Source organism: Microcebus murinus, chromosome 4, assembly GCF_040939455.1.
Source record: "Microcebus murinus isolate Inina chromosome 4, M.murinus_Inina_mat1.0, whole genome shotgun sequence".
Lineage (NCBI taxonomy): Eukaryota > Metazoa > Chordata > Mammalia > Primates > Cheirogaleidae > Microcebus > Microcebus murinus.
Genome location: NC_134107.1, coordinates 52210515 through 52232596, shown reverse-complemented (window position 1 = coordinate 52232596; position 22082 = coordinate 52210515). Strand labels below are relative to the sequence as shown.

At 44.0% G+C, this 22082-nt stretch overlaps 1 protein-coding gene and 1 pseudogene across 4 annotated transcripts in view; one reads left to right on the top strand and one right to left on the bottom strand.

The window, feature by feature from the left end:
• Nucleotides 1–14953, bottom strand: part of SCUBE2 (signal peptide, CUB domain and EGF like domain containing 2) — a 64475-nt gene extending 49522 nt beyond the window's left edge. For 2 of the 4 annotated variants that reach the window (XM_012784000.2, XM_012784001.2), the window contains exons 1-4: nucleotides 14752–14953; nucleotides 13291–13413; nucleotides 5520–5645; nucleotides 50–184 (exon numbers count right to left, since the gene is read on the bottom strand). In XM_012784000.2, the coding sequence (XP_012639454.2) occupies nucleotides 50–184; nucleotides 5520–5645; nucleotides 13291–13413; nucleotides 14752–14869 (502 nt within the window). In that variant the 5' untranslated portion in view covers nucleotides 14870–14953. The remainder of the gene's footprint in view (nucleotides 1–49; nucleotides 185–5519; nucleotides 5646–13290; nucleotides 13414–14751) is intronic. The other 2 variants (XM_012784004.2, XM_076002191.1) reach the window with 2 other exon arrangements.
• LOC105881968 (small ribosomal subunit protein eS26 pseudogene) lies at nucleotides 4764–5309 on the top strand (annotated as a pseudogene).
• Nucleotides 14954–22082: the final 7129 nt, after the last annotated feature.

Sequence of the window (22082 nt, the reverse complement as noted above, 5' to 3'; positions counted from 1 at the left end):
AGATCTCAGATGTCTCACTCTGTCCCCATCCCCAGCAAGGCAGAGGTACCTTCTGAGCGGTGAATGCATGTGTGCTGATTGTCACTCAGGAAAAAGCCCTCCTTGCAGCGGCACTCGTAGCTCCCCATGGCGTTGACACAGGTGTGCTGGCAGCCGCCATTGTTCTCCAGGCACTCGTCCACATCTGGAGGGAGAGAGGGATTAGCTTTTGCTTTGGTGACTGTTTCAAACACCCCACCCGGCCCAACAGCTCAGGGGCTCCTGCTAGGCAGAGGTGAGGTCCCTCTTCTGGTCCCTGCATCACAGAAGCTCTTGCAATGGAAGGTGAGGCCCACAGACAATTAGCACAGCACTTTTGGGTCTGGGGCTCACTTGGCCACGCCCACCACACGGACACAAGATAAATCAGTTCGGTAAATATTTATTGAACATCTTCTTTTCTCCTGTAGCACAGTGCTAGAGGAGACAGTAAAATGCAGATGAGGAAGATAAAATTCCTTCCCTCTAGGCGTGTGCCCTTCAGTAAGAGATGAATATACAAATGATTCTGAGATAAAGAAAATGCTGGCACAAGAAACGGAAGGTCACATCCAGTTGTGGGGTATCAGGATGGGTTTTATGGAAAAGCTGATGAAAGATGAGCCCTTAGGATTTCTCCGGTTATAAATCAGGAGAGAAAGGACTGGAGGTAGAAGAGAGAGCCTGAGTGATAGCACGAAGGCTGGGCAGCATGGAGCACATTCAGATGCCGGTGAGTCATCCAGTTTGGCAGGAGCACAGGGCACAGAGAGGGAAGTTACAGGAGAGACAGCTGGGAAGATGGATCAGGGTCACACTGCAGATCTTGAATACCAGGCAAAGAAATTCCTACTTAATTTGGGAAGCAGCTGGGAACCACTGGAGCAGAAGAGACCTAGTCAGGCCTCTGCTTTGGGAAAAATAAGCAGTAGCTGAGGGTAGGACACAGGGAAGGGGGAGAATGGAAACCCTGGAATCCAGCTTCACACATGTACCTGAAACAGCCACAGCTAGTGCTAGTGGGGGACAGAGCAGGGGCTGGTGGCCAGGATGCTAAGAAGCAAGGCACAGAAAAAGACTGGGGGTGGACAAGGTGCTGCAGGGCCAGGAGCCTGTGGGCTGTGGGGTGGGGCATCATTAGAGGACATGACGGCCTTCTGGAAAAGAAACATGGGAAGACCAGTGCTGGGCACAGAAATGGGAATGGAGATTTGGTTTCCCCTCATCCCCATGCAAGGCAGGGAGGTGATGTGTCTGAAATGCTGGATTGCTGAAACGCAATTCAGGGCTAGGTCCAGCAGGTAGTGTGTGAAACCTGAGTTTGGTTGGAAGAGAATCTGGTGTTGTATGCACAGCTTTGAAAACCATTTACTTGTAGTTGCCTGATAAAGTGGTGGATGTTGATGAGAAAGCCAAAGGCAGGAGTAGGGGAAGGGAGAAAAAGGGAGCAGAAAGGAGAAAGCCACAGGTAGAATTCTGGATAATGCCGGCCGAAGAGGAAGTGGAAGAGACAGCAGGAGTTCCAGGAGCCTCTGGAAAGGAGCTGTCAGAAAGGCAAGGAGGGAGGAATCTTTAGGGGACCTTCTTCCCCCCACATCTGTAATACCCTGTGCACGACTGTACTAACACACTTACTGAGTTGCATTCTCAAAATCCTTTATTTATCCATCTCCACTAGATTGCAAACTCCTCGAGGACAGAGACTCTTTGTTTTAATTATCACAGCCCTGGCATACAGCAGCTGCTCATTAACTGTTCAATGCACGAACAAACAAGCAGGTGAGCACAGCATCACCAGACCCAAAGAAGAGAAACTTCAAGGGAAGTTTCAGACAACAAACGCTCCTGGAGAAGGCCAATATAAAAGCAATTTATTTTCTCCAGCCTAATTTCTCATGTGCCTATCACTAGCTCCTGGGCATATCTGTAATAAGAAAATTCATATTTAAATATCTGTTATCTGGTTTCAAGCTTCAGATCTTACAGTCATCTGTCCTCCCACACTACCAGGCAGATGCCTGACTAAACTGATGGGACTCGAGCCATCCCCTAAAGCCTAACAAACTTGCCCCTGTCTGTGCCAAAGGGTGAAGGAGGCACATCCCAGAGGATGGGCCATGCGGGAACACACCTGGCCTGGCTGTTCCACAGAGAACTGGAGGGTACTGTTTCCCTGGACACCAAACCCTGGATTGGCTGTGGGCTAAGGCGTGCTCCCGCCTGAGCTGCCACACCCCCACCCCACATTTAACCCACTATTGCTTTTCGCTAAAGCAATCAGAAATGTGACATTAAGCTGGGTGATGTACTCCAACTGGATAAATACGAAAGTGTGTGTGTGTATACACACAAATTCTATCAGTAGGCTGGTGAGCATCTCCAGACTGAAAAACAGTGGTTCCCAACCCTGGCTACGTGTTAGAACCCTGATGCCTGGATGTGGCCTCCAGAGCCACCGATGGAACCAGCCTCAGGGGAGGCCGAGGTTCTCAGGTGATTCTAATGTGTGACCAGGGCTGAGAACCACTGCTACAAAGCGGAATAGCTATGCCGAGCTCCCAGAATCTCTATAAATAGAAACTAAGTGCAGATGGGGTGAGCTGTGTGGAAGAGCTGCCTTTCGGTTTTGAGGCTTGCCAGCACTCGGGATCTTGGAGCATTCTGGGTTTAATGCCAGAGTTAAGTGGTGTTTGTCCTCTCGATATCCCCGCTAATATATATTTGGCTAATGTGCAGTCAGGGGCTTGAGGAGAGGTGAAGGGTCATCGCAGATAACTCAGGGAAACTGCCACTCCTGAAAAGTTTTGGCTCTGAGCTTCTTGTCACAAAGAGCTTCAGCCCTTTCAAGTCTGGATAGCAGAGAAATCTCTATGTGTGTGCTAGCCCTGCTCTTCCAAAAGTACTTTATTTTCTCATGCCTTCATTTTAAGGAATCCTTACTCACTTCAGAAATCCTCAGTGGATGCTCAGGGTCTCTCTGCAAGGCAGATCTGTGCTGCCCAGTCCACAATGACCCCGAGGAGGGGAAGTGGAGACACTCTGCTGAGATAGCTGGGCTGTTGGCTAAGACAAGGAACAATATGGGCTCTGGATTTCTGAGCCTGTACTCAGAACTGCCCTGCCCACCCCTGGCCAGGTCCTCAACCCCTAGATGGTTCAGCTTGTTGCCCTTAGGAAGCTCACATTGTCTCCCAGGCTGTGGATTACAGCACCACAGTCACGACCATCAGTCTACCACCACATATGAATACTCAAAGTGCCATTGTTGGCACATCAAAGAAATCCCTCCCTGAAAATGGTTAAAACAAATAAACAAACAAAAAGTCCATAATGTATGCTTCCCAACAAATTATATTTTTTTGAGTTTTTCATTTATTTCGGTTTATTCCTGCTCTCAGGATTGTCTCTTAAATGTGTCTTTTTGTGTTATGACTGCATAGAAGTTTGCAGAGGGGTCATTGACCCTCAGGCTTCAATCAAGTCTTACTGACAGCTGCAGGCTTGAAATGCCAAGTGGTGTGCACACCAAAGCCTGACTCCTCACACAGGGCACAGACAGGAACGAACAGAGTCTATAAGGACGGAGCTCCAGGGGACATTGAAGCGGGACAAAGCTCATATGAGGTTGGGTCTCAAATGGAAATAGCTCCCCTCCAGAGCTACAATACTCAAAATACAAGTTCTACCTGTATTTTTTCTAGTGCCTTTTATGCTGATCTCAAAGCATTTGATCAAGTGGCCATTGCTACTGCACCATGAGGGGGCATGGCTGCCCCCACAGAGCCAGAGCCTGGCTCAAGCTGCTCCTTAGTTGGCCAACTAGACATCAATAAATCAACCATATGAAAGGTCAGCAGTATCAAAGGACCCCTGATGCCATGTGTCTTCCCTGATGTCCTCCTGTCCAACTGATAACACCAGCCTTATAAAGCAAACCATAAATACCTACCTTCCAGGCGTGCTGTATTCTCTAAGACTATCTAACACTCAGCCCCATCCAATTGCTTGCTGTTCCTAAGTTCTATTTTTTTCCTGGCATAAGGAATCAATGTAAACAACACTCTTTACAGTCTCTAACTCAGGGAATGAAACAGATGTTTCTGTTTTGTGGAATACTAGAAGGATGTTCAGGGAAGATTTCTGTTTGATTTTCTTTCTCTTTCGAGAAAAAAGAGGGAGGTCTATCTGGCTATGACCCAAGCACACATTTAGAGTCTTCAAGACAAGGAGTTTTACCTATTCCAGAATAGAGACACAGCATTAAAGAAGTGTGTATAAGTCAGGACCTTGCAACTCAAGACAAATTATTTTAAAAGTAACAAGCCAATACTAGAAAATCAATAAATAATAATGACCATGCCCACCCATCTTCTTGAACTAAGGGAAAATTTATTTTATGACTAGTCACATAAAAACTAAAACACACTGGCTGGGCACGGTGGCTCACACCTATAATCCTAGCACTCTGGGAGGCCAAGGCAGGAGAATTGCTTGAGGTCAGGAGTGTGAGACCTGCCTGAGCAAGACCGAGACCCTGTCTCTACTAAAAACAGAAAAATTAGCCAGGCGTGGTGGTGCGTGCCTGTAGTCCCAGTTACTTGGGAGCCTGAGGCAGAAGGATCTCTTGAGCATAGGAGTTTGAGGTTGCTGTGAGCTAGGCTGACCCCATGGCACTCTAGCCCAGGTGACAGACAGAGCCAGACTACATCTCCAAAAAGAAAAAAAGAGTCCTTTTTCGCGTCCTCGTTTCCAAGATGACAAAGAAAGGAAGGAACAACGGTCGTGCCAAAAAGGGCCGTGGCCATGTGCAGCCTATTCGCTGCACGAACTGCGCCCGATGCGTGCCTAAGGACAAGGCCATAAAGAAGTTTGTCATTCGGAACATAGTGGAGGCCGCAGCTGTCAGGGACATATCTGAAGCGAGTGTCTTCGATGCCTATGTGCTTCCCGAGCTGTATGTGAAGCTACATTACTGTGTGAGTTGTGCCATTCACAGCAAGGTAGTCAGGAATCGTTCTCGGGAAGCCCGCAAGGACCGAACACCCCCACCCAGATTTAGACCTGCAGGTGGTGCCCCAAGACCTCCACCAAAGCCTATGTAAGGAGTTGAGTCCTTGAGGACTGAAGAAAAACTATCCGTTGGAAAAAAATAAAATGGAGATTATACTTAATATAGCATGTTGAATATGTCTGTGCCAGATAGAGTGGAAGTTTGTGTTATACCAGGTGTTCAAGTGTGAATTGTCACATAATGTTTTCCTTTGAAAGAAAGCTAATCTGTGTGAATTAAACTTTAACTCTTGTAGTCTTAAAAAAAAAAAAAAGAAAAAAAAACAGAACTAAAACACTTTAGTTTTTAGTTAGATTTTCTATCAGGGAGTCTGATTTCCAAGTGGTTAGAAAACACAAGTCTCTGATCCTCTTTTGTCTTCATAAGTTTTCACCAAAGGAAAGAAAGGGGTGGGTAAATGAGAATTGCCATTTCCAAATGTTTTCCTTACCAAGACAGTTATGACCATCTTGAGCCAACATGAAGCCATCAAAACAAGTGCAACGATAATTGCCTGGAATATTCAAACAGTCATGGACACAGCCTCCATTGAGTTCGTTTTCACATTCATCAATGTCTGAGGAACAAAACAGAAGTAAACCACACAAAGGCTATTTATGGAGACATATGCATTTACCTTTTAACTAGCCATCCCACTTCTGGGAATCAACCCTGAAGATACGTCTCCAACAATAGGAAAACAAATATGTACAAGATTATTCATTGCAGCATTTTTGCCCCATACATATAAGAATAGGTTAGTAAATTATGGTACCTCTATTCCAGGGAGTGTTATGCAGCTGTTAAAAAAAAGTGGCAAAGAGCTCTCTGAGCTGATTTGGAGTGATTTCTAGGATATACTAGTAAATGAAAAAAATCAAGAATATCTGTAGTATATTATCTTCATGTAAGAAATACGAGAATATAAAAACACAAAATTTCAGCACACTTTTTTGCTGAACTTGACAAGGTTATCCTAAAATTTACATAGAAATACAAAGACCTGGAAGAGTCAAAACAATTTTGAAAAAGGAGAACAAATTTGGAGGACTTTAACTACAACTTTAGGGTACAGTTACCAAGACAGTGACAGTGTGGTATGGGCATAAAGCCAGACATATAGATCAATGGAACAGAATCGAGAGTTCAGAAATAAACCCTTATATTTATTGTGGTAACTTGATTTTAAACAAAAGTGTTAAGGTGATTCATTGGGATGTTAGCCTTTTCAACAAATGGTGCTAGGATAATTGAATATCCATATGAAAAAAAGATGACTTTAGCCCCTTACCTCATACCAGACACAAAAATCAACTCAAATGGATCAGAGACCTAAATGTAAGAGCTAACACTGTAAAGCTTTTCAGAGAAAATATATGAGAAAAGTCTTTTAGACTTGGATTAGGTAAAGATTTCTTTGATATAATACCAAACACACATTGCATAAATTTATAAGGACTGACAAAGAACTCTCATGACTCAATAAGATAAACAACTCAATTTTAAAATGGGCAAAAGATTTGAATAGACATTTCACCAAAGATGATATGCAAATGGCTAACAAACACATGAAAAAATGCTCAACATCATTAGTTATCAGGAAAATGTAAATTAAAACCACAATGAGATACCATTTCACATTTGCTAGAATGGTTATGATAAAAAAGACAGACAATAACAACTGTTGGCAAAGATGTGGAGAAATGGGAACCCTCATACATTGCTGATGGGAATATAAAATGGCATAGCCACTTTGGAAAATAGTTTAGCAGTTTCTTTTTTTTTTAAGTGTACAGTTTAGTATGATTAAATCATTCATAATATGGTATGTAACCATCACCACCATTTATCTCCAGAACTTTTTTCACCTTGTAAAACTGAAATTCTATACCCATTCAACAATAACTCCTCATTCACCCCTCCCTACAGCCCCTGGCACCTACCATTCTACTTTCTGACTCCATAATTTTGACTACTCTAAGTATCACATATATGTGGAATAATACAGTGTTTGTTTTTTCTGGTAAGACAGCTTATGATAAAATGCAATATTGGGTTTTTTATGGCTGGTCTACTTCACCTAACATAATGTTCTCAAATATCGTCCATGCTGAGCATATGTCAGGATTTATGTCTTTGTTAACCCTGGATAATAATGTTCCATTTTATGTACCACATTTTGCTTATCCATTCATCTGTTGATGGACTTGTCTTGCTTCCACCTTTTGGCTATTGTGAATAATGTTATGAATATGGGTGTACAAATATCTCTTCAAGATCTTGCTTTCAATTTTGGGGCGTACATGCCCAGAAGTGGAATTGTTGGATCATATAGTAATTCTATTTTTAATTTTTTGAGGAACCACCATACTGTTTTCCATAGTAGCTATACCATTTTACATTTCCATCAACAGTGTACAAGGATTCCATTCTCTCCACATCCTCATCAAATTTGTTATTTTCTGGGATTTTTTTGACAGTAGTCATCCTAATGGGTGTGAGCAGTATCTCCCATTTGTAGTTTTGATTTGCATTTCCCTAAGCATTAGTGATGCTGAACATCTTTTCATATGCTTATTGGCCAATTGTATATCTTCTTTGAAATATCAAATCCTTTGCCCATTTCTGAATTGGGTTGTTTGATTTTTGGTGTTGAGTTTTAAGAGTTCTCTGTATATTTTGGATATTAACCCTTTATCAGATATATGATTTACAAACATTTTCCCCATTCTGTGAGTTGTCTGTATATTCTATTCATATTGCCTTTTGATGTACAAAATTTTTAAATTTTCATAAAGTCCAATTTGTCTAGTTTTTTCTTTTGTAGCCTGTGCCTTTGGTCTGATATCCAAGAAATCATCAGTTTGGCAGTTTCTTTAAAAGTGAAACATAAATTACCATATGATCCAGTAATTCTCCTAGATAAATCCCCAAGAGAAATTAAATATTATGTCCATACAAGGACTTGCATGCAAATGTTCATAGCAACATTATTTATGAAAGCCCCAAAATAGAAGCAACCTAAATGCTTATCAACTGGTGAATGAATAAAAAAAAACATGCTATAGTTCATACAATGGAATACTACTCAACAATAAAAAGTAATAAAATGCCAATACAGGATACAATACAGATAAACCTCAAAAGCATTATGTTAAGTGAAATAATCCAAACACAAAAGACCACATATTATATGATTCCATTTATATGAAATGTCTAGAAAAAGCAAATATATAGATATAGATTACTGATTACTGGGGCTAGTCTGGGAATGAGGAAAACATGATCATGAAAGATTTTACTGAGGTGAGGAAAACATTTAAAAATGTGGTGATATTGGTATTATGGTGATAGTTACACACCTCAGCTAATTTACTAAAAATAATTAAAAATCACTTAAAAATTGGTGAATTTTATGATATATAATTTATACCTTAGTAAAGTTGTTAAAAGAAAATATTACATTTATCTGCTTATTTGTACAAAAAAAATATAGAAAGGATAGACCAGAAACTACAGAGATTGGTGACCCACAAGGTGTCAGGGAAAAGGTGGAAAGGAGGAGGCATGAAAACCAGGTAATAGGAAGGAGGAGGGAGCAGCATCATAGTATAAATAAATAAATAGGCCGGGCGCTGTGGCTCACGCCTGTAATCCTAGCTCTTGGGAGGCCGAGGCGGGCGGATTGCTCAAGGTCAGGAGTTCAAAACCAGCCTGAGCGAGACCCCGTCTCTACTATAAATAGAAAGAAATTAATTGGCCAACTGATATATATATATAAAAAATTAGCCGGGCATGGTGGCGCATGCCTGTAGTCCCAGCTACCCGGGAGGCTGAGGCAGAAGGATCACTCGAGCCCAGGAGTTTGAGGTTGCTGTGAGCTAGGCTGACGCCACGGCACTCACTCTAGCCCGGGCAACAAAGTGAGACTCTGTCTCAAAAAAAAAAATAAATAAATAAATAAATAAATAAGTGCATAAATAAATAAATGGTGGAGAAGGGACAGTTCTTCCTTACAAAAGAATCTGAAGTAAAAAAAAAAAATCTCAAGTAATAGATGTATAAAGTACAAGGGAAATGTAAAATTACCAGCAGGTACACATCACAGTAATAATTATTTCAGGCAAGATCCACAGCTGGATGCTAACATCAGTGAGCAAAGATTTGAGGATAAACAGGTATGGTCTCAAAGTATCTCGCCTAAAATATGTATCTATGGCAAAAGGAAAAAAAATAGTAACTTTGCAGTGGAGAAACCCAGCAAACACCAACTTATTCAGGTAATCGAGGTTAACATCACCAGGAATGGGACATGTTGACATCACGTGGCCCCGATGTGATACACTGAGAAGGACACACCGGCACATTTGTGGTAGTCTTGCCAAAAATGTATAACCTCAATCTTATCATGAGAAAACAAACACAAGACACTCTCTTATCATTTCAGTTCTTATCATGAGAAAACATAAGACAAACAAAGTGAGCAGTACTCATCAAAAGTGTCAATGTCACGAAAGACAAGGATAGACTGAGGAACTGTCACGGATTGGAGGAGATAAAAGAGGTATGACAGGCCTGGGACGGTGGCTCACACCTGTAATCCTAGCACTCTAGGAGGCCGAGAAGGGCAGATTGCTCGAAGGCAGGAATTCGAAACCAGCCTAAGCAAGAGCGAGACCCTGTCTCTACTAAAAATAGAAAGAAATTAATTGATCAACTAAAAATATATATACAAAAAATTAGCCAGGCATGGTGGCACATGCCTGTAGTCCCAGCTACTCAGGAGGCTGAGGCAGTAGGATTGCTTGAGCCCAGGAGATTGAGGTTGCTGTGAGCTAGGCTGACGCCACGGCATTCACTCTAGCCTGGGCAACAAAGTGAGACTGTCTCAAAAGAAAAAAAAAAAAAGAGAGAGAGAGAGAGATGACAGCTAAATATAATGTGGGGCCTTGAATTGGATTCTGGAACAGAAAAAGAGCAGTAGGTAAAAACGGGTTAAATCTGAATAAAGTCTATAGTTTAGTTAATAGTATTGCGCCAATGCTAATTTCCTGGTTTTGATAACTTTGCTATGGTTGTGTAAGTTGCTAACATTAGAGTAAGATGCATGAAGGGCATATACACATACAAACTCTGCATCATCTTTGCAACTTTTCTGCAGTCTAAAATTATTTCAAAATAAAAAGTTTTTAAAAAAGAAAAACACAGCTCCTTATACAAAGGCCAACTTTAGATTCGTCCGTGTTAAACTTGACTCAGTTTCTTAAACTGAAAAGTAAGGACTATACAATGAATATTAACTACTGTGACATGCCCCCCCCCAAGTCTGGGATATAAGCAAAGATTAGTTAGGATAAAACATTATCTAAAGCTACTTCTGAATCACATTATTTTAAAAACTACTTATTCAGAGTTCATACTTTCATTTCTCCAACATTTTGGCAAGAGGAACCTTTACAAAGGATAAAATTCTGGCAACTCTGGGCAAATCATCCTTGAACTTAATTATAAGCAGTAAGGCTGGCAGTAATCACAACATAAATGATACCATGGGTTGGTCCCAAGAGGATTCAAAATTAATGGGCCAAGAAACACAGATAAAGGACTTAAATCTTTGAATCCTTATAATCTTTATTTCCTCTCCTCTTCTTTATTAAAAGAAAATTTCCATTTCTGGATTCCTGTGTGAAAAAATCCAAACTAAACAGGGATATCCTTACTTACTAGCATTATAAATAGCACAGGTATTTAAAATATCAACTCCTTCTTGAGTTTTAGTTTAAAATGACAGTACAAAGGATATATGCTCACTGGTAACAATGACTGTCTGTGGATAAAGAGATAGGCAACTTAATTTTTTATTTTATACATTTTTTGATTGTTTGACTTTTTATAACAAAAATCATATATTATTTAAAAATATATTTAAGTATATAAAAGGAGAAATGCCAGTCAATTATTAGTTATTTTAAACTAAATAGCATACTTTTCAACTATAAACTGTTAGCAATTCCATTTCATTTGTAATATAGCAACCTCAAAAGCTAAGAGTAAGGAAATTCTTGCCACTTGTCATTTAACATCATTTACTAAAGATGTACTTTATCAGTGGCATGGTTTTGTGCCCCCAGATAGTATACAGCAATTGGAGGACATGGATTATCCACATGGTAAAGAAGTGAACAGTTTTTAACCCAAGCAAGGTACCAACATGTATGAATTCCAGTACTGCAAACAGAATGTTTAAAAACAGAGAGGGTGTGCAGAGAGATGTTTCCGGGAGAAATAGTCTTTTGGGCTCCCATGACATAGGGCAGACAGAAAGAGATGGCTGCCTGTCTCTGGGCAAACATGAACATGGCGAAGCACAAGGGGTTCATGGATGGCCCACCAACTCTATTTGCTATGAACCTGACCAGGAGCACGCCTCTTCTGATGCAAGAAGCAGGAGCTTTGTTCCTTCTGCACAAAGGACAGCTTCCTGATTTCCCAAGGGGTGTCACCCGATCCAAACTTGCCTATTATAATCCCATCTGTTATTGATATTTGCTGTCTGTATTTTCTTTTGGTCTTCCTTTTAACAAAGTTCATTTTAAAAATCCCAGCTTGTCTCAGTTGTGCTAAGAAGACAAGGAGATGGGGGAGGGGAGCGGAATTAGGCCATTGCTATAATATTACAAAAGCATCTGACAGTCACCTGTTTGCTTGGTCATCTGCATGTTCTATATCTAGATATTTCATTTGTGTGTTTGTCTATTTATTGGAAAAGACTTTGTGTCAAGGTGCTAGTGACTAAGCCTATCTTATACAGTCATCTAGTCAAAACCAAGAAGGTTTATTTGAGTGTCTACCATGTACCAGGCACCACTGGACATTATACACTGTTCCAATACCAAGAATATTTATCACTCAGAGGCCACAACATGAAACAGATTAGTTTGAAACATTAGGGTATAATACTAGGCCATTAAATGGCACCAGAATAGATGTTTATTAAAAACTGTCCTCCTGATCTAAAGAAGTTAATGTGTTTTTCAAAGTGGAAAGGGACTTGGAAGGGACTTTCTTACTCAATAGGTGAGTTCAGGCCCTGCAAGTATTCAGAAGCATTCAGAAGATCATTTCCTACTGGAATTAAGCCCAAGGTATAAAGAGTTTTGTCAAAATGAAAGGGGCCATCAACATGTTTGTGAAGGTTGGGTCCAGAGGCAAGGAAGGACTTGTGGAGATGAGTTCAATGTTCCACATCAATTTTAAACTTCTTCCTGTACAGGATGACTATAGATAGTAGGACTTCTCACCCAGCCAAAGAGGGACAGCAGGGTGTTGAGTGAATATGAGAAATGTGGGGCTAGGGACAGAGCTAGGGTAGAGATCTGACTTTTATTCACCAGCAGGCTAATTATGTGATCCTGGCCACAAGTTCCCTGGGCCTCAGAGTCCCCATCTGTGAAATGAAGAATGAGATTGGCCTGGAGATCCCTGAATAATCCTGCCAACTCCAGTGTGCCATGATTTCTATCCCCAGGAACAGTCTCCTTCTGTGAGTTCCCAGTCTCTGGCTAGTCCTGAACTTCAGAGTTCATGACACTTAGCTCACAACATAAAATGGCAGAGTCCAGACTTCAGGCTCCCAGATCTGGAGTCCTAGAAGCTAAAATATTCCTCTACACACACGTCTCCGGGGTGAACCTGTAGCTCTAAATGAGGCAGTTCCTTGGTGTAGCTCTAAAGCTTGGCAGATCACAATGCCAAACATTGTGATAATGTTTGTCACATTGCCAAAGCCATGGACAGGCTGGAGCCTTCTATGCCTGCAGGGGAGGGCAGGACTCCAGCATTCAGACTTCAGAGAAGGGTACAAACTGCCCCAAGGAGGTGCAGGATCAGCCCTGCTCTGGCAGGCATGGCTCTCCTGATCGGCATGGCTCTGAGTGGGACCAAAAGATACTAAAGCACCTCTTTTCTTTTCTGGAAGCTAGACAAATTGACATTTCAGAGCCAGATAAAACTATGGTCAGCTCTGGGGAAGACCTAATATTCAGATCCTTTAAGGATCTGAAATGCCTTTCAGAGAGTGGGTGACATGATTCGGGAGTAGGGGGAGGTGAGGGGATGGGGAGTTAGGGAACAACAATTTTACCAACATGAGTGGCCACTATAAGAACTAAGGAGGTGGGAGCTTCTCTGCTGACCCCTGACATGGTCCCCAAGTCACTTACCCTCACACTGCCTGCCCTCCCCTTGGTAGCCAGGCTTGCAGGAGCACTTGTAAGAGGCGGGTGTGTTCTGACACAGGGCATCAGCATGGCAGTCATCTAGCCCTTGGGCACACTCGTCCACATCTGCAAAAGAGCACAGCAAGCACCTAGGATGCAGCCCCAAGCCATGTATGATCCAGCCTTGGCCCCTGTCTAGGATCATCCCCCACCAGCCTAGCCCACTTCACTCCTCACAAGCTAAAACTGCTTGGGAGCTCTAGAATGAACCGTACTGTCTCCAGGCCCCAGTTTCCAGATGCAGCCAGTACTCTTTAACTGGAATTACCCCCACCACCGCCTACTGGCCTTCGAGACTCAGCTCAAATCCACCTTCTCCAGGAAGCCTGCCGTGCCCCCCAGCGTGGGTGTCCCCCATGATGTGCTCCCACATTTATGTCCTTTCATAGCATGTACCATTCAGGGTTGTTATTGTCTATTTTCCTGCCCGTCTCTCCACTAGACAACGTCTTGACAACAGACCAAGTCTGTGTCCCTGATGCCAAGCCAGCGCAGTGCCTGGCATGTGAGTCGGCAATAGTAAATGCCTGCTGCAAACAGGATGGCAGAAAAAGCTCTGAAAGTCGAGCAGCTGTCTGTCAGCCTCCTAAGGGTTTAGGGTCCGTGGGGAAAGCTTGCTCTGGGTTCTGAGCAAACACCATCCTGAGCTTTCAGATGGTCCAAAGTAGGAATGGGGTCCCCACTGACCTCAGCCCCACCCGTCCTCCCAACCTGGAAACCCGCCTAGGCAGCAGTATTTCCTGAGGTGACACCACTCCAGGATGGCAATTAAAAACTAAAGAGTTTTGAAAGTACTGCAAGTCCAGTTCGCACAGAACGTCCAGAGTTCCTATCTATGGCTGCTGAAAACATAGGCTTGTTGCTGCTTAAGCGTATTCCCAGATCCTCAAACAGCCACTGGTTCGCAGATGGTCTCCGGAGCCGACTCTCAAGCACGCAGGAGAACTTCCAGGTCCCCCCAAAAAGAAGGGGGCAAAGCTGCCATGGCCTCACGGATGTGCCCCGGCCCCTCTCAGACTCCCCATCCACACAATGAGGAGCTGGACCCCGCGGCCCGGTCAGGACCCTCCTCCCTGCTCTGCTGGCCAGAGTCGGACTAGCGGGCGCTCTCGGGGCACCCAGGGCGGCCGGGACCGGGGCGGGAACTGTCAGCAGCTCCCGGTCGAGTCGGGGCTGCGGGACTCAGGCCCTGGGCCTTTGGCCCAAGCGGTGGTGGCGCCTTGGCCTGGCCGGCGGGTGAGGGCCCCAGGGGAGCGGGGGCCACGGGGAGCTCCAGCCACCAAGCCCCCGGACCCGCCCGCCCGGCTTGGGGGACCCCGCGAGGGGACCAGCACACCCTTCCCGGAGCCTGCCCCGCCCGCGCCAACGCGCCGCGCCAGGTGCGCCCCGCGGCCGGACACTCACCCTCCGGCGGCCCCGCGGCGCGGCCCCGGCCGGGCGGGACGGCCGCCGCCAGCAGCAGCGGCAGCAGCAGCAGCAGCGCCCGGGCCGCCCCAGGACACCCGCGGCCCGCGAGCCCCATGGATGGCGCGGCAGCTGCGGGCAGAGGCGGCGGAGCGCGGGCGCCGAGCGCGGCGGCGGCTCGGGGAGGTGTGTGCGGGCGCCCTGCCCGCCGCGCTCTGACACCCCCGGCCCGGCCCCGCCCGCCCCGCGAGCCCCAGCCTCATTTTCACACGGTCCTCCCCGGCCAGCGCGGGCGGCGCGGGGGCAGTGCCGCCCTGCCCGGCCCCCTCCCTTCCCCCTCCCCGGCCCCGGGCGCAGGGGGGCGCGGCCGCGGCGGCCCGAGGGCGGCTGTCAGCCTGGCGCGGGCGGGCAGCGTGGTGCCCCGCACCAAACCCACTGGTCCCGCGTTCCGCTCCGCTCCAGCTCTCCGAGAGCCTCGGTCCTCTGTCTGTTTCAGCCTTAACTTGACCCGGTCCCTCTGGTGAGCACAAACAGCCCTTTGAGGCTGAAATATTCAGGCACAGGGCACCCAGAAAAGGTCCTGCATAGTCCCCAAACCCCAAAGTCATCTTGGGGCTTTCCACTTGGGAGGTGGGAGTGGGGTGATTTCCACATGTTTCTGACCCTCAGACACACCAATTCAGGAAAAGAGCTATGAGTGGAGAGGGTGACCCCAGCGTCTCTGCTCACCCCAGACATGTTCTACATCCTTCTCCAAACTGCCCACTCAGGCCCTCTGTGGTCCCCTATCCCACAGCCGTCTGAGGGCACTGGCCCATGTGTCCCACTGTGAGGCACACTGAAGCTGTCCCTCTGGGCACACTGCTGGGCCCAGAATCACTAGAAACCAATTATATGTATCTTTAGGGCAGCCTGAACGGTGAAGGGAAAGGGGGCTAGAGGTCAAGGGTGAGCCACCAGGGACAAGACACAGCCCCAATTTTGCCTGGGGCACACGTGGCATCTGTGGCCACCTGAACTCATAAACATCAGGTCTGGCCAGCTACAGATATAGGCAGTGTCTGCTGCTGGCCCTCCAACCAAGATAGTCCTTGCAGGGGAACACATGCACGGGGGCTTCTCATACCACCTCAGGCACAGATGGCTGGAGCCCACTGCACTCAGCATCACTCCAGGAACAAAGGTAGTAACAATTCCTCAATGCAACCAAGCATCATAACTCAGGGATATTAATGTTCTTCATTGAGATTCTCTGTATTTATTCAATTTTCTCCTGTGACTGTATACGTGTGTGTGTATACAAATATGCATATCATTCTTTGGTGATCAGAAACAAAATAACTGTCACAAAAAATCCCCACCTAGCTCATGCACAAAAGCACTTACATCTTCTTGTGGCCTATCCACCACCCAGAGCTCCCACCTTTCTAACAAACCATCAGCACCCCGCCCCTTGCAGGCCATGGGCCGTCTGAGACTGCCTCTTCGGGGTGCTGCCACAGCTGCTGCTTGATGGAGCTGTCTGAGAAAATAACTTTCCTATGGTTGTTTTTCTTTTGACCTTTTCATCCCCAGGGAAGGCAGGCAGGTTGCATCCCCTTTTTCTGTTGCTCCTCCCTCCCACCCCCTTTTGTTTGGTGCTGAGAGAGACACTCAGCTATTTCTAGTCATAAGGATGGTTTTTACACATTTGTAAATCTTCACTTAGTGAACCGTTCTCTCCGCCTTTGTCTTTGTGTCCTTAATGGTAGCCATAAATTACCGCCTTCTTTTCTCTCCACTGCATCAGGCTTCATTGCTTTTGAAATGATCAAAGTTATTTCTTTTAAAATCCAACTAGAAACTGCCCATTGTGTGGCACAGACCTCTTTAGCTCCAGTCAAAGCATATAAATACATAAAGCTGCCCATTAAACTCTAGGGGGAGCCTCCTCCAGCCTCCTTGTGCCCGGTAAAGAAATAAGACATGTACTGTTCTTTCCCTTCATCGTTTCCCTAACTTTGTATTTCAGTAAGAATGCAAATTTTTTTTAAGAATGCAAATTAATAATGATAAGGCTCAGTGCTTTTTTGCCTAAGAGAGTCAGTTTTTGTCATGTTTCCCGGAAAAGTTCACCACTGGCGCAGATCTCAAAAAATGTTCTGAATCCTATTTTGTTTGCCCTGACTTCCATACAAATGTGCTTTCAGCTGGTCGGCTCCTAGACTCCTGGGCAACCCTTCTGACACTTGAGATTAAACTCAATATGGTTTACAACTGGGAATTTCCATAGGGGAAAGGCTCCAGGGGAAAATTGTGTCCAAATGTCAATGTTTTCAATGTTTCTAGTGTCAGGAGGGACTTGGTTGGTCCTGTACTAGCTGCTGTCTGCCCTCTGTTGTCCTGCTGAGGTCCCCAGAAACTTCTCAGAACGGCCAAAGGCACCGTCCCTGGGCGGAGGCTGAATCTCCCTCCCTCCCTCCAGGCTGAGAGGCCATGAACCAGGCCTGAGCGGGGAGGCAGGTCAGCCAGCCCAGTCTCACTGGCATGGGCTTCTGGCAAGACTGAAGAAAGACCAGAAGTCGGAGACTCTGGGTGCCCCTGAACTATGTATGACTAGGTTCAACTCTGCACTCACCGGACACCTTTCAGTGCCCGTCCTTCTTGGCTCCTGAGCAGCCTTGGAGGTGTTGACTACTTCCTCCTTGTGGAAACTCTCCCTCCCCTCGGTTTCATCACAGCAGGTGAGTTCCTGGCTTTCCTCTCGCCTCTCAGGAAACTTCTCGATCATCTTCCTGGAATGCTCCTTCTATACCCTCTCTCTGGATGGTTCGCTGATTTGCTCAATGCCATATTATAAATCTCCAGCCTCGCTTTGTCCCCTTAGCTTCAGTCCCATGTATCCAATTGCCCACTGGATACCACCCCCAGATTCAACGTGTTCAAAATGGAGCTCATCTTCTTCCTCAAACCCGCTCTTTCTCAAGTGCTATCTCTTTTGGAGAAGGGCACCATCATTCTGCTGACACGAAGTCAGAGGCCTGGCAGTCATCTGGGACTCCATTCTTTCCCTTCCCACCACATCCAAACAATCATGTCAGTTCTACCTCCCCACCATCTCTCAAAACCATCCTCTTCCTCCATGCTTGTTGCCTGAGCTCAGGCCTCAGCATCCCTCACCTGCATGTTGCATGCAGGCTGCGATTCCTTACTGGCGTCCCTGTCTAGACTCTCATCCCCCCTCAGTACATCTAACGCAGTGGTTGCCAGAGTAAAATGTAAATTTTCTTGCATCACTCCCGGTCTTCCTCAGGCTAAAAATCCCACCCCCTTGGTACAATCACTCTGGAGAACCGTGGGCGGTATCTACTAATGCAGAACACGCCTACCCACTTCTAGGTATATACCCAAGAGAAATGAGTTCACCAAAAGATGCATAAAAGAATGTTCCTAACAGCTGTGTTTACACTAGCACAAACTGGAAATAACCCAAATGTCCATCAACTAGAAAATGAACAAACTCTGATGCATGCAACAACACAGAGGCATCTCATGGACATTATGTTGAGCGAAAGAAGCCAGATACAATACATACCTGGCTTTTTGTACATATTGTATAATTCCGTTTCAATGAAATTTAAGAACAAGTAGAACTAATTAATAGTGATAGAGGCCAGAATAGTAGTTTCCTCCAGAGAGAGTATTGACTGGGAAGGAGCATGAAGAAACCTTCTGGAATGCTGAAAATGTTCTAGATTTTGATCTGCATGGTGATTATATGGGTTTACACATATGTAAAATTTGTTGGAATGTTGGCTTAAATTTAATGGACTTCATGCACTTTACTGTATGTATGTTTTACATCAATAAGTTGAAACAAGCACTGCCTAGCCAAAGACCTTTATAATCTGATCCCATTCTATCTTTCTAGCCTTCTCTCCCACTACCCCTTCACCCAGACTACACTCCAGCGACATCAAACTATTTGTACTAGCAGTTTGTCATTTTCCCCCTTCTCTTCTTTTGCTCACCTTGTTTCCTTTGCCTGAAACACTTGAAGAAGTGCCTCAACAAATATTTGAAAAAATGAAATGCGACATCTTGATTGATAAATATCACTATGCCCTAAGGAAAAATATGTTTACTGAGATGTCCCCCCCAAAAAGCAATGAGTCATGCATGAAAATACCTGAGTCTTCAGGTTAGCAGGTCCTAAGAACTAACACAGACAGGAAAACCATCTGCTCTTGCACACACATTAATTTCTCCTCCATGGATGGCCTCTGTGTCTCCTGGAAAACCTTTCCAGTATGTTTGAGCTGGATACGAGGTAGTAAATTGTTCTGGTAGCTACCATCCCCATATGCTTCAACCCCCTTCCTAACAGATATTAACCCTACCCCAGGTAGGGTAATGTCCTTAGGAGGGAAGCTGCCCCATCCCTAACTTCAGGCTTAAGGCAATCAATATCTTTCATTCCATTCCCCCAGCAACAGTCATTGGTTGAGGGATGAGCACATGACAACATTCCAATGGGAGTGAATCTCAGGCTCTTGCTTGCAAGGCTGGAATGGATGGGCTCTCGTCTTCCTTGGGATATGGTTGTGCTGGATGAGAAACTGTGGCAAAAAAGAGGGTGAGCCAAGAGAAACACCGAGAAGCCGGGAGACACTCTACCTCGGGACCTCCAGTTACACATGCCAGTACACTTCCTAATTTTTGCATGAGTGGGGTTATTTTTTTTTAATTGTGGTAAATTATAGACAACATAAAATTTACCATTTTAACCATTTTTTTTGGTATTTTTTTTCTTTTATTTTAGCGTATTATGGGGGTACAAGTGTTAAGGCTACACATATTGCCCATGCTCCCCCCCCCTGTAAGAGCCTCAAGTGTGTCCATCCCCCAAATGTTGCACATCTTACTCATTGTGGTTGTATATACCCATCTCCTCCTCCCCCCTCCCATTCTCCTGACACCCGATAAATGTTACTCCTATATGTCCACTTAGGTGTTGACATTTTAACCATTTTTAAGTGTATGGTTCAATGACTCTAAGTACCTTCACATTGTTGTGCAGCTATTACTACCATTCATCTCCAGAACTTTTTTAATCTTGTAAAACTGAAACCTGTTTCCATTGTACAATAATTCCCCATTCTCTCACCCCACTCCACCTGGCAACCACCATTGTACTTCCTATTTCTATGAATTTGATGACTCTAAGTATCCCATATGAGTGGAATAATACAGTGTTTGTAACTGGCTTATTTAACTTAGCATAATGTTGTCAGGGTTCATCCATGTTGTAGCACATTAGAATTTCCTTCTTTTTTAGGCTAAATAATATTCCATTTTACGTATATGCCACATTTTGCTTATTCATTATTCTGTCAATTAATACTTGAGTTGCTTCCACTTTTGGTTATTGTGAATAATGCTGCTATGAATATAGATGTACAAATAGCTGTTAGTGTCCCTGCTTTCAATTTTTTTTGGCTTATACCCTGAAGTGGAACTGTTGGATCATATGGTAATTCTAATTTTAATTTTTTTTTTTTTTTTTTAGAGACAGAGTCTCACTTTGTTGCCCAGGCTAGAGTGGGTGCCGTGGCATCAGCCTAGCTCACAGCAACCTCAATCTCCTGGGCTCAAGCGATCCTACTGCCTCAGCCTCCAGAGTAGCTGGGACTACAGGCATGCACCACCATGCCCAGCTAATTTTTTGTATGTATATTTTTAGTTGGTCAATTAATTTCTTTCTATTTTTTTTAGTAGAGACTGGGTCTCGCTCTTGCTCAGGCTGGTTTCGAACACCTGACCTCAAGCAATCTGCCCACCTCGGCCTCCCAGAGTGCTAGGATTACAGGCGTGAATCACTATGCCTGGCTAATTTTAATTTTTTAAGGAACTGCCATATTGCTTACCTTAGCAACTATACCATTTCATATTCCCACCAGCACAATAGTTCCAATTTCTCCATATCCTCACTAATACTTGTTATTTTCCATTTTTCTAATAGTAGCCATCCTAATGGATGTGAAGTGATATCTCATTGTGGTTTATTTGAATTGAGTTCCTATTATTTACAGTTAAAAGATATTCCTATTTACTTTTCTATAAGCCTCCCATTAGGTTATCCTTTCAATAAGGAGGGTGAAAGATAGGTAGGTAGGGTGGAATCCTCTCAGGAGCCTAAATAATAAATGATTATTTTATTTACAAAGTTAATGCTATCTTTGTATAAATGCCAGGATTCCATTTATTTCTTCAATGCTTCTAAACCTGCACCAACATTCTCTTTTGCTTACAGAAGGTTAAAAATCCTTCCAATAAATGTTTCCTTCAAAATGACAATAGTTGGCCCGGCGTGGTGGCCCACGCCTGTAATCCTAGCTCTCTGGGAGGCAGAGGCGGGCGGATTGCTCGAGGTCAGGAGTTCGAAACCTGAGCAAGAGCGAGACCCGTCTCTACTATAAATAGAAAGAAATTAATTGGCCAACTAATATATATAGAAAAAATTAGCCGGGCATGGTGGCGCATGCCTGTAGTCCCAGCTACTCGGGAGGCTGAGGCAGGAGGATCGCTTGAGCCCAGGAGTTTGAGGTTGCTGTGAGCTAGGCTGACACCACGGCACTCACTCTAGCCTAGGCAACAAAGCGAGACTCTGTCTCAAAAAAAGAAAAAAATACTAAAAATATGTTTTCCTATAAAAATGTTTTATTATAAAACATAATAGGCATAACATGAGTCAAAAGATAAATTTACAGACGTCAAAAAGATAATATTTTGGTGTCATAATTTTAGGCAAGGAATAAGAATACTCTATTGATGTGATATCTCCATTGATCATAAGATTTTTCTGGCATATTTTTCTGCAAAATCATTTCTGTAAGTCATTTTGCTGCAAAGAATCAAAAAGGTCATCAAAATTAAAACTTTTAGGATCTTCATTTTCAATCAATATAATTGAAGGGACATCAGTTGTTCTTGCCAAATGAAAGGTGACAAACAATTTTTGATAATTTTTCATTTTTGGAAGGATCTTTTTACTGACACAACTGTGATTGGATCTGTTATTGGATCTGTTTTAGTACATCTAGAGCTGATGATTCTTGGGGAATAGCTTTTCTAAAAATATTTAACTCTTCATATAAAACATTTTTGTGTAAATCTGAATTTAATTTTAATGTAAATTTATACAATATCATTTCAATATTTTCTTTGATATATGCTATAATGTGTAGAGGTCAAATAAGAAACTGAAAGTGGCTTCACGATTTGTATTTAAGTTCAAATGATACGTATGTATTGCTGCATCTTCAATTACAATGAAAAATTAATATTAAAAT